The sequence below is a fragment of the Austrofundulus limnaeus genome, unplaced genomic scaffold, assembly GCF_001266775.1.
Source record: "Austrofundulus limnaeus strain Quisiro unplaced genomic scaffold, Austrofundulus_limnaeus-1.0 Scaffold211, whole genome shotgun sequence".
Classification (NCBI taxonomy): Eukaryota; Metazoa; Chordata; class Actinopteri; order Cyprinodontiformes; family Rivulidae; genus Austrofundulus; species Austrofundulus limnaeus.
Genome location: NW_013952613.1, coordinates 696176 through 707907, shown reverse-complemented (window position 1 = coordinate 707907; position 11732 = coordinate 696176). Strand labels below are relative to the sequence as shown.

At 37.4% G+C, this 11732-nt stretch overlaps 1 protein-coding gene across 1 annotated transcript in view; it reads right to left on the bottom strand.

The window, feature by feature from the left end:
• LOC106525091 (kinesin-like protein KIF20B) overlaps positions 1-11706 on the bottom strand; it is a gene marked incomplete at its 5' end in the record, with an annotated part of 32220 nt that extends 20514 nt beyond the window's left edge. Inside the window, 5 exon segments of the mRNA XM_014019203.1 lie at positions 6909-7121; positions 7347-7439; positions 7883-8014; positions 9250-9417; positions 11551-11706. Of these exon segments, the coding sequence (XP_013874657.1) occupies positions 6909-7121; positions 7347-7439; positions 7883-8014; positions 9250-9417; positions 11551-11706 (762 nt within the window).
• Positions 11707-11732: the final 26 nt, after the last annotated feature.

The window sequence follows — 11732 nt, the reverse complement described above, 5'->3', positions numbered from 1 at the left end:
GAGAAATTTCCATACCCCTTTTAACTTGTAATTTATTTAAATTAATTACAAACATTTGTTTAACCTCAAAAGTACAGTTTTTAAATTAAATGTTGCTGAAACAGCAAGTTTCTCACTGGATCTGCACTCAAAAATACAGCCTAGGTGGAGTAGTCGAACACAGAGAGCTGTATCATATTTAGCTTGTTTGGATGTTATGGTTAGAATGTAATGTAGTGTGTTTGGTGTTTAGTCAGCTTCAGTGCTTCGAGTCAAAGCAATGAGGCAATGCTTTAATGTGAAACTACAGCTTCTGTTTGAGGTGGGGGCGGCTCAGCAGGGTCAGAACCTTCTCAGACAGAAGATTCTGAAACAGAATGAGAACTTTGATAAGTGCTGGATGAAGACTCTGAGGAGAAAAAAACATTACATTTTTCTTAACAGTGTCACTGGAAAGAAGGAGTGAACGACGATTGTGTGTTCATGTGGTCAATAGGATCAGACCAGTTGCTCATCAAAGCTGTCCTGGACCAGTTCTTCTGTGTTTACCTGTGTCTATTTCCTGTCCCTCAAAACCAGCCGGTCGAGGCAGATGGCCGCCTGCCCTGAGCCTGGTTCTGTTGGAGATTTCTCCCTGTTAATGGGGAGTTTTTCCTCTCCACCATTTGCTCAGGACGGGAGACTGTGATGAAGTGATTCAACACAATCTGCTGGCTTCTTCTTTAGACTGTTCTTTTATTCATGTACAGTGCCCTGAGACAGCGTGTGTTGCGACTTGGCGATATATAAATAAACTGAACTGAAACTGAACTGACTTGTCCACGGCCACTTCACATGTTTTTGTTAACCCTTGGTTATGATCCATTCAAAAATGAGATATTTTTGTTTTGGCGTTAGGACATGAAAGGGTTAATATTTTTAAAAACACCTTGGCATGCGTGTTAAATACCATTTAAACTTTAAATTTTATGTGACAGATCGTATTTTAACCCTCATATTTCCTTGCGCAAAGAACATGAATTTTGTGAATTTCCAACTGTCCCTGCTCACTGGAGCGTTAACTAAGATTTTGGTGTCATTAGAAGCAGAATGATCCCCTGTACCACAGGTTATGCCCACATTTTCAAAATTATTATCTACGTTAATTTTATGGCGATTTTTCTGAGAGTATAATTTTTTTCTGATACACCCTGTATGTGCTATATAAAAACATTTGCAGGAGTAAGAAATGTTTGCAAAAAAAAAAAAAATCCTAAAACTCATGCTAATGTTATTTAGAAAACTTTGAACAGTTTACAATAAGGAAAAGAAAAAAAACTAATATACCTACTGTCCTAAATTAGTACTTGATTAAATAGTAAATTTGAGGATTTATTAATTTATTTATGCTTTACATCTATCTGTACATCACACATGAGCTAACCTGAAAGTATATATGTTTGATTCATACCCATTAGAAATGATCACAATGCTTCCATACCAAGTTGTTCTAAAAGATGTGTCAAGGCTAAGTTTACCTGGCTATGTTGGTTAATCCGTTTGAATAACATCTTTATAGATTTAAACTGTATATCTGTTAATAACAGGTTAACCTGGTAAGGTACAACCAGACTGTTCTCACACCATAAATCTTTTAAAACTGGGTTCATATGATGGGCTGGCTCTAACAAAGTCTTCTCATATTAAAATCTGTTTTTTGCATGATCATGTTTAAATTTTCTGACTAACAAAATCAGCTTACTTAGTTCTGTTCATCTTTTATTCATCAAGGTTTGTGTTGTGAAGAATGAAGATGACAGAGTCGAGGTGCACCTGGGAAGTTTCATCTGAAGTACATTTACATAAACTATGCAATTAGACCTCAGATTGCATTTTGTGTTGAGTTTATTTTTTCACCAGTTTTTTCCCCATCTTTTTTTGTTTCTCTTCTAAAACTGTGAGCACCTGTGCCTACTTTTTCCTTCAAATCTGTTTGCTTTTGTAAGTTGTTGTAATGTGCACACAATCTTCAAAGACTGCTAGTTTCAGAGTTAGTTTAAGCTTTAAGTTTATTTGATACACTTTGATCAAGTGTTTTAAATGATGAATATCTGGCATTAAGTATTTTCATGCCTCAGTGTTCACAATATCAGCACGTCCCCAACAACTGGGGATTACAAATAAGATCATATTTACAAATTTAAATAATGATGAAATATACTACTCTTGATCAAGCCAATTTTTATCTTACTAAATTTAAAGCCATAAAGAAAAATTTTAAAGTAGATTTCTTAATATAACTACTATGAAAATGCAGCCTGATTTAGTTATTGTGTTAATTTACTAAAATTTAAACATGCTGTAGAATATCTCTCGTCCAATGTCCTCTTTCTAGTAAATATTTAACACATTAACAGGTTTTAGTGATGTGATCTTTTTTATGATGCTCTTTGTAGGATTCACATGCGTCACATGCCTCTGGGAACCAAAGGCACCAGAGGTATTAACCTCCTTCCTCAGTAAACAAATTACCATAAGTGCAGCTTCTCTGTTGCTTTAAATCAAATCTAGTGAGACGGTGACCTGAAAACAACCTTTACCCTCTATACCCTCCAGTGAATTCTCTCCATCCTGTTTTTTTAAAGTCAGTTTGTCCACTCTGCAGTTGGTTTTTAAAACAATGTTTCAATATTTACCTGATTTCACAGAAATCTGTTGTGCTGTCCAGTTTACTAGACTGATGTTAGATTAATTTCCTAAATGTCCCTTGTTCTTGTTGTACAATATCATCCATCATCTTTACCTGCTTCTTCCTTTCAGGGTTACAGGGGGTCACTGGTCACAAGTCCATCATAGGGCCACCAAGCATTCTCTCCACTCACACTTAGGGATTTAGAGTTACCAATTAGTCTAACCCAGAAAGGTTTCTGCCTGGGATTAGATCCTGCAACCTTCTCAATGAGAGCCGAAAGCTGCACTGAATGCGCCACAAATATCATCATCATATGGTAGCAATTTCCTGAGAAATGATGTTTTATTCTCAGCAGTGTGAGCTCTCCTCAGTACTGTATGGAGCACTGAGAGAAAACTCTTTGTGAAGACTGATTTGTACTCAATAAGCCCTGCAGAGGAGCCCAGATGTACCATTTCCTTTCTCTCAGTGAGAGTTCAAACACAAAGTTCTGCTATCATTTGCATGAATAAACACCCATCTTTCAGTTTTGAACCATATTTTCCATCTCAAAACCATCTTACTGTGGATTCAAAGTCTGCAACTCATTGGGCCGCATGCAAGAACATGTTCGTATTCTTATCCTAAATTTCTCCTACTTTTGTTCGTACAAAGGGTTCATACGAACATGTCATGTAAGATTCAACAAACTCTTCTACCTTCAGGAAAAGTGTGTAAATGAGGAGTGTAAAGGATGAATGCATATCCAGCTGCTCGTGCACAGGAGAGGTGATTTACATAATTACCACCCCAAAAACACCATATAAGGATATACGTTTCCTGCCACACATACCAGGAAGTGTCCATTCATTAAGTGACATCGCAAAGTAAAAAAGAACTTTACAAGTTTGGAGATTGAAGTTCTGCTCTCGGAGATCCACAAAAAAAAAAAAAAAGTCATTTTTAGCAGCGTCAGCTGTGGAATTAAAGGATCTGCTTTAAAGCCGAGGAATGAAATGATGACTGCTGTTAATGTCGTGTCTCCCGTGGGTCGTACAGTCACATAAAAATCTTAGCCATATGTATCTCTCTCTGCAGTCCTGCTCCGGTTTTTCTTTTGTCAAATATTTTTAATTTCAGTGTAAACAACTGTGTTACATAGGTTTCACTTATTCAGAAGAGCAGTCGCACACCACTAATGTCTGTTTTAATACTGGACTAACCTGTCAATTCGGCATTTGCGGCATTGATAATATAACACTATGTGTGGCAATTAGGGATGTAAACAATTTATTGACTTATGATTAAATGTCGAATAATGGTTTATTAGATTAAAATTTTTTCCATTCGATTAATTGAAAACATCCATTTAAACCTTGCTTCAGTGTAGTTTTGCCTTCATCCAGTAGATGGCGCTGCTGCTCTCTCAGCCTGGCCTTACTCTAAACCCCACCCTGTTGAGCTGAGCAGAGAGTCGGCCGCCCCCATAATTAAACATGCAAATCTTGTTTAGTTTTATTTGCGACAACAATAATAATGGACTACACCAATCTCGAAGGAAAAGTACCAAAGGCTGTACCGGACTATCCAGCAGTATGACGCTAAAGACGAGAGCAGGACAACAGCGAGCACGGTAAGCTAACTTTAGCCAACGTTGGCTTCTTTTTGTAGAGTTTAACTCCGTGTGAAATAACAAAACAAAACAAAAAAAGATAGTCACTACATATAAATAATGTGAAGTTAATCTCATCTGTGTGACGTAACCCGGCCAGTGAACAAATCAAATGAACAGTAAGATCATGCAGCAGCATGAACCACAGGAAATGTATACAAACACAGGGGCTCTGCCATGAGGAAGTTCGGCTTAAAGACACGGCTCAGGGGCGTTTCTGTTACCAAAAGGCGTTTCTGGTCCCCACTTGTCATTTTGCTCCTCAGCATGGCTGCCTAAAAAAGCTGCAGGATTTCTCAAACATGCATGAATGGGTCAAAGCAAGGCTTTGGGCATGTTTTTTTTTGTGAGAGTTTGAAATTATAACATGATATAAAACTCAAAAAGTTGATTTTACATGATATTGCCCCTTTAAATTAATTTACCCAGCCAAAATGAAGTTTACTTGTCTGATTCAGATTCTGCAAGACATAAAAAACTGTTTTCATTGACATTACTGTGTAATAAAAATTGTCATTTGGTGTTGGACTATATGGCAATATGTTGTATCACGATATAACTTTCAGTAGATACAATACAATTTTGATATCGATGTGAATAAAAATAGAAAAACTGCCATGAACACCAATATTTACTGTACCTAACTGATGTCATTTGAAAATCTATAATACAATATTGACTTGTCAGAACAAAAAGCGAGATATCTTAAATTTACGATGAGTCCTAATTTATTTTTCCGAAGTAATATATTTCAGATAGTTTATTTCAGATTACTGAATTGAAGCCTAATAGTAAATCTGATCTTATTTGTACTGTATTCAGTTAGAGATATATTAAATTAACTAATATTTCTAGTCATAAACCAATTCCAGACAACTGGAATGTAAGTGTGGTGAAGCAGATTATATGTATAAACGGCCTGCCATAAACATTTGTGTTCGCTGCGTTGGTTTCACTTTGCTCAAAACAGCTGCAAATGGGGAGACGGTGAAGTTTTAGGAAAAGGGTTTAAACTTGTTGGGAACCTCGTTTTCCAACATTCAGAATGTTCTGTCGAGTGGAACTTTATCAGATGGCAGAACAGATTGATGTTTTCCCGCTGCGAGTCGGAAACACTCTGCAACACATTTTACAGCAGACTGAAAGCTGCAGACCTTCACAGACTGTGTTGTACGTAGCATTGTTAGCATTAGGGCTGCCACAAACGATTATTTTAATAATCGATTAATCACCGATTATTTATTCAATTAGTCGACTAATCAGATCATAAGTTAATTGAATATAAAACATAAAGCTTATCACGTCAGAATGCAGCTGCTATTACATAACCATCGTTAGATTTTAGCTATATGCTAACTAAAAATAATTGCTGTGGAAGGTAAGTTCTGCTCTGCAGATATTGCACAGGTTTCTCTTTCATTTTCTTAAAATGATCCCACACTTTGAGCTCTGTTGTCAGGTAGCCATGATACCAGAGCCTGTCTGTATAATGTCTTGTGACGTCCACGGCCTACCCCAGTTACCACTACTGTGCATGTGTGTCAAGGACAGAAAGGCAGATGTGGCAGTGGAAGGTGTCAAAGCAGTTTGGAGAGAAAAACAAAGTAAAGAACAACAAAAAAAAGAAAACGATTAATCGATTATTAAATTAGTCATCGATTATTTTAATAATTGATTAGTCATCGATTAATCGTGGCAGCCCTAGTTAGCATTAGTGTAAACGTAGCCTTTAAGCAGAATAGCGCTTGAAGCTTGCAGAAGCCGGCTGTTGTGCAGTGGGCATCTGACAGGGGGACACGGGTCTTTCACTGTCTATCTGCCACATCTGTTGAACAAATAGATTGAACTCACCCTGCTCAGCTCTGGTCCAATTAAATAGACGCATGTATCACGTACGTGCACTCTTCCCCCACCATCTCCTTGGTCAACAACGGAAATATAAAACTGTCTTCCCCCTCCTCTTCTAACACATTCTTCACTTCCTCCCTTCCTCCTTCAACTGAAAATAAACGTCCTTCTCTGCCAACTGTGCTGCAGCTCTGTTGCTGTTACGAGTTCTGCTCTGCATTTACTCTGAGAGTAAAATGTCCATGCGATAAAGAACATCTCACAACCACGGGAGTGAGTGCATGTACGTATCTGAATATCTGCTGAATAGAAATCACCCTGAAGTGTAGCAGTAGCATGACTGCAGCAGCAGTACAACTACTCATCCTAACAAGGAAAAACGAGGAACATAAGGAACAAAACTGAATGAAATGCCAACCAATGAACAAGGATTTTAACTTCATGGGTTTTCTCAGCTGAACAGCAAAGTTTGTGCACTCTAAGCCACTTGGTAGTTGACCCAATGCAATGACAACTTTGGTTAAAATAATCAGCAAACCTGTAAGAAATTTTCAAAATAGGGTTCCAAAGTGTCTATTGTCACTGGTATTCAAAAATATTGAGCATAAAACGTTACAATTTCATTTTCTATTGTCACAAAACCCAAAATAAATCCTGAGCTGGCTTCATCTCAGCTGAGGAAACCTGTCATTATAGTTTTTCCTTTTTCTTTTCACTACAGGTGCAGTACATTTACCGCCTGATGGATGTGCTTTCTACCTTTTCCATCTCGCCGCTCTTTCTCTTGCGTGCTGCTGTGCGTGTAATCTTGACGGTGACAGCGCTGTCCTCCCCCTGGCGCCGCAGAGCCATGCGGTTCGGCTGCAGAGGGCTGAAGGAGATCTCCAGTTCTGGACGAGGAAAGCGGCTTGTTTTGCCGTTCTCCGTGGAAATCTCTGAGGACTCGAGGACTGACGGAAAGCCAGTTGAGCTCTGTGGGAACACAAGCCAAAGGCTGCATTACTGCCACTCACCAAGAAACACATAGAAGCCAGGAGATGATGGCAACCTGTGTTACTAATCACTTCATTGCATAATTATGTCTCTAGACCTCATAATAAAGTTTTTTAGAGCAGTTTATCATTTGTTGCATTTTGTTCCTGCCTGAAAACGTAAGAATTATGGAGATATGTATTCTTTTTATTCCATTAAGCTTACCTGACTGCTGACTGAAGCTCTGTTACTGGTCCTTTCTGGTCTCATGTTAACACTTTCATCCTTGGATTTCTCAGCAAACACATTGTTTTTAGTCTGTTGTAAGACAAAAGAAAACAGAACAGGTTCACGAATGTTTGCAGAACTTCATAGTTTTAATTTTCTGTTTGAAACAAGTTCAAAGTCTAAAGCGTTACAGATTTTGAAACCTGGCCAAACAATGCTCTATCATTTTCAAATTACACTGACAAATTATAGTTTAGGATTAATAAAAAAAGCTTTCTTTGCTAGACTTATACTTGTTCAGAAGACCAGCCCTCCCATGTTTGATGGTGATGTCACTTACAGGTCGGCACACAAACGTTTGCTCAAAAGCTCAACGTCTTCCATCGATTAATGAGAGTTTTAACTGGAGCATTAAAACTCTCAACTCCACTTTTTACTCCTCTTTTAACTTATCATTATTACACAACCACTGCAAAATTAACTGTTTAATGTTATAAAAAAAAAACTTCCTAGTCTGTTTTTGTTTAACTGACCTGTGTAACCAAACCGTCCTGTTTAGCTGCTGAGGCCTCAAGTGCTTCCTTCAGCTGCTGAATCTCTGCCTCCTTCTCAGCCAGAGCAGCCTGCAGTCTGGTCACACTGGCACCAACACCTCCATCATTAACCTGACACACAAAGTTATTAGACACTGATTAGCTTCTAATTTAAGCTTCTATTCAAAACATTACAAATAAATAAATAAATATATCAGTTAATATTTTGTTTCACTGAATTCTCATAGTGCGTTACATTCTGGTGTGGAACTTGTTACATTTATTAGATTAGATGCAACATATGTAAGTTGTTTCACAATGACATTTAATCAGGACTTTATCAGACATCAGTTACACTCATAATCAGAACTAGAACATTTCTGAGGAACGTTGAATGGTGCTGCTTGAAACTTTAATTACAAATAGAAATTTAGCAAAGCTCTAAGCAGACGTTAAAACAGCTGCAAGTAGCTCAGAGTCACCTTAATAACCACACACATGTGGCTCTTCCTCCTTAAAAGCAAACTTAAGACAGGCAGACAGAAATGCAGAGTAGAAAGTCATTCTCAAACAAATTAGTCACCGAGTGAAAATAAGTCATTCTTGAACAGATCTGAGATGGATCCATCATTTATGTATTTAAAGTAAAGATGTTTTGAAACAAACGTGCAACAAGAGTTAGCATGTTAGCTGGTAAAATATAAGGAGTCTACTACAGGCTAGCTGTGAAGGCTAACAACTCTGCTAATTACCTAACCTGGTCAGGCTTTTAATGTTAATAAAGAGCAGAATATTATTTTTTTCACAGCTTATTTTAGTTGCACAAATAAAAACCCAGCTTTACGTTTCATTGATCCCAATCAATATGTTTAAAACAGGTCCTTGTATTTAAGTGAAGCAAAACGTTCATCTCCATGTCCATGAAGGCTGATACACGATGAGCTCTCCACAGTTTCTGGTTTGCTGCCAACAGACAATCTGTTTCTGCATATTAAGGTTCTACTCACTTAGTAAAAAAGGTCTAAACAGAAATTAAGTGAGGAAGAAATTTGTTCTTGTAAAACTGCTTTAAAAAAGGTCAAATAATTAACTTATTAGTATATTTTATTAATCCAAGACAATAGATTGTTCAATCTATTGTAAATTAAAACTTTTTTTAGACTGAATGTTATATATAAATACAGATGCTAACTGATCAGCTTGAACACATTTTTAGTCTCCTTAACTTGATCTGAACTGGACCTGAAGCAACACGTGACATGGAGACACACAAGACGTGTCACTGATTTTATAAACAGACAGTTCTGACAGCTGACATGTAAAATATGTGGTTCTCAGATTTGTCTCAACTTTTATGCAACACTGACCTCTCGTGGTGGCTGGGAGTTTTGTACCCGCAGCTCTTGGATGAGTTTATCTTTCTCTGCTTGGTTGAAAAGCAGCTTTTTTAGCTGGACTTCTAAAGATGAAACCAGAGTGTCTCTCTCCTTCCTCCAATTCTCCATGGTCTTCTCCTTCTCTACAAGCTGAGACTCCTGAAAAAAGAAAGACAGAAATCTTAGAAAATATATTTATAATAATGTATCTAAATTTAAAATAAATTTAGATAAGATAGGAAATGTCAATGTTTTTCCCACTCATCAGGCAGCATTATTATTATTATTTCTACTTCTAATACTGCAGTATTTTTGTTTATTTTTATTTAGTTCAACAAATATTCAGAATATTTTCATATTTATGCCATAAGACATGATTTTTATTTGTCATTATGTTTCTAGAACATAACAAAATTGTCATGTTGCCCTCAATAAGTAAATATATAAATAAAATAATAAAACTTATATTTGTTGTGATCTCATTTTGACCTCAAGGTGCAGCAAATGGATGTGAGTATGACTGCAGGGGGTAGAGGGGATGGAAGGTGGACAGATGGATTTAACAGCTCTTGGGAAGAAGCTGTTCCTTAGTCGAGTGGTTGTGGTCGGGTCTAAAAAAGCTTTTTGAAGATGTTTTTGATAAAACAATTGACTGACTGTGCATCTGTTTAATCAGATGGCATATGTTATTTACCTCTGTGTGTAACCATGTTAATATTTTTGTAGTACAAATACAGTACATGGTTTTCTTATATTTTATCAAATTTTGAACATTTTTGTTTCGGGCAGGTACCATTTTTCATCCCCTGCCCTATCGGGCAGGTAAAAACAAATCTGGTCGAACCCTGCTGCGATGAAAGGCCAGTCGTGTTGCTGCTGATCCCACCCACCCAGGACATAAACTGTTTGTACCACTGCCATCTGGGAAACGATACAAAGACACATTGAAGTTGAGAATCCCAGGTCGTGGAGCTTCACTATCAGCTTCTCTGAGATGACTGTATTAAATGCTGAACTGAAGTTGACAAATAACGTCCTAACATAAGTGTCAGGATGCTGCAGGTGTGTAAGGGTTGTGTGTAGTGCTATGGAGACAACATCCTCTGTGGACCAGTTCTTCCTATAGGCGAACTGAAACTTGTCCAGGCCAGCAGGGAGGCTATCCTTGATGCATTTCAGAATAATCCTCTCAAAGCATTTCATAATGACCGGGGTTAGTGTGACTGGGCGGTTTGGGCGGTAGCCATCGCATGAGCACTAAATTTTCACTAATACTACCCACTTTCAGTAGGATCCTCTTCTTGTAAGAGGATGTTGGGTCACAGTTCTGGTTCTGTTTGACTATTCCTTTTAAACACTAAGTGGTTTTTGGGGGTATGTGGCACTTTTAACTTCTATGAGCTAATATTGGATTAATAACACTTCTGTCATTTCAGAGTGAGAAGAGCAATTATATTTATCAAATAAAGACATTTTGTTTTCCACATCTCCCCACATTTGCTCGTTTTGTTAGCACCTTAAGTCAGGTTTAAGTCATTATTAACCTTTTTTTAACCAGACAAATCCCATTGAGATCACAGATCATTTTGGTAAAGGCGTGGTCCTGAAGCAACATTAGAGATTAGATTAGAGAGACCTTTATTGTCATTGTACAGAGCACAATGAAATTACAATTCAGAACAGGCATGATTTTAGATTTATAATTGAATCTACATATTTCAAATGAAGCTAGGCAGCTTTGACTCTGTTTTTAACAAAATATTTATCATCAAATGAAGTTTTAGACCTGAACAAGTTTGCTGTCAGAGGAGAGCACCAGTGCTGGTGTCAAAATACAGCTTCAAGTACTTTTGAAAAATGTTGGAAGTGCCAACAATGGCTGACTATTTTAGGAAGAAATCTGTTAAACACATTTTTTGAACAAGTTCAGAACTCAAGCACTGCATGATCTACAACTTACAACAGAAAACTGAAAACCATCAGAAATGTTTTGAGAGATTTTAGAAACACTTTCTTAAATGCTGTTTGCCAGCTAGTAACAGTCCAGTGCGATACTATTTTTACCCTGATGAGTCACCAGCAGCAGCTTTAATATTTTTGTTTAAATCTTGGTTCTCTACACTTTTTATAGAGTTTTAGATCAAAACATCAGCATTTTGTCAGATTTGCTTATTAAATTAGGCAGCTCCACTTTTGGGTTTTAAAGAATAAAAAGTTGATTCATGTTGGAGATTCAGGCAGCAGCTGCTTTAGACATATTCTTGTTTTACGTTCTTATTCAGATCTTCCTACCAAGTTGCTCTGCTGACGAGTGCAGCGTTCTCGGTCTTCTGCAAACTTTCTCATTTCCTGATTTCTCTTCTCCTCCGCCTCTTTAGCTTGACCAATCAGGGACAGCCTCTCCTCCAGCCACTTCCTGCGCTCAGCCTGGTGTTTCTCTGTTAACATCTGCAGAAAACAAAGATATATATATA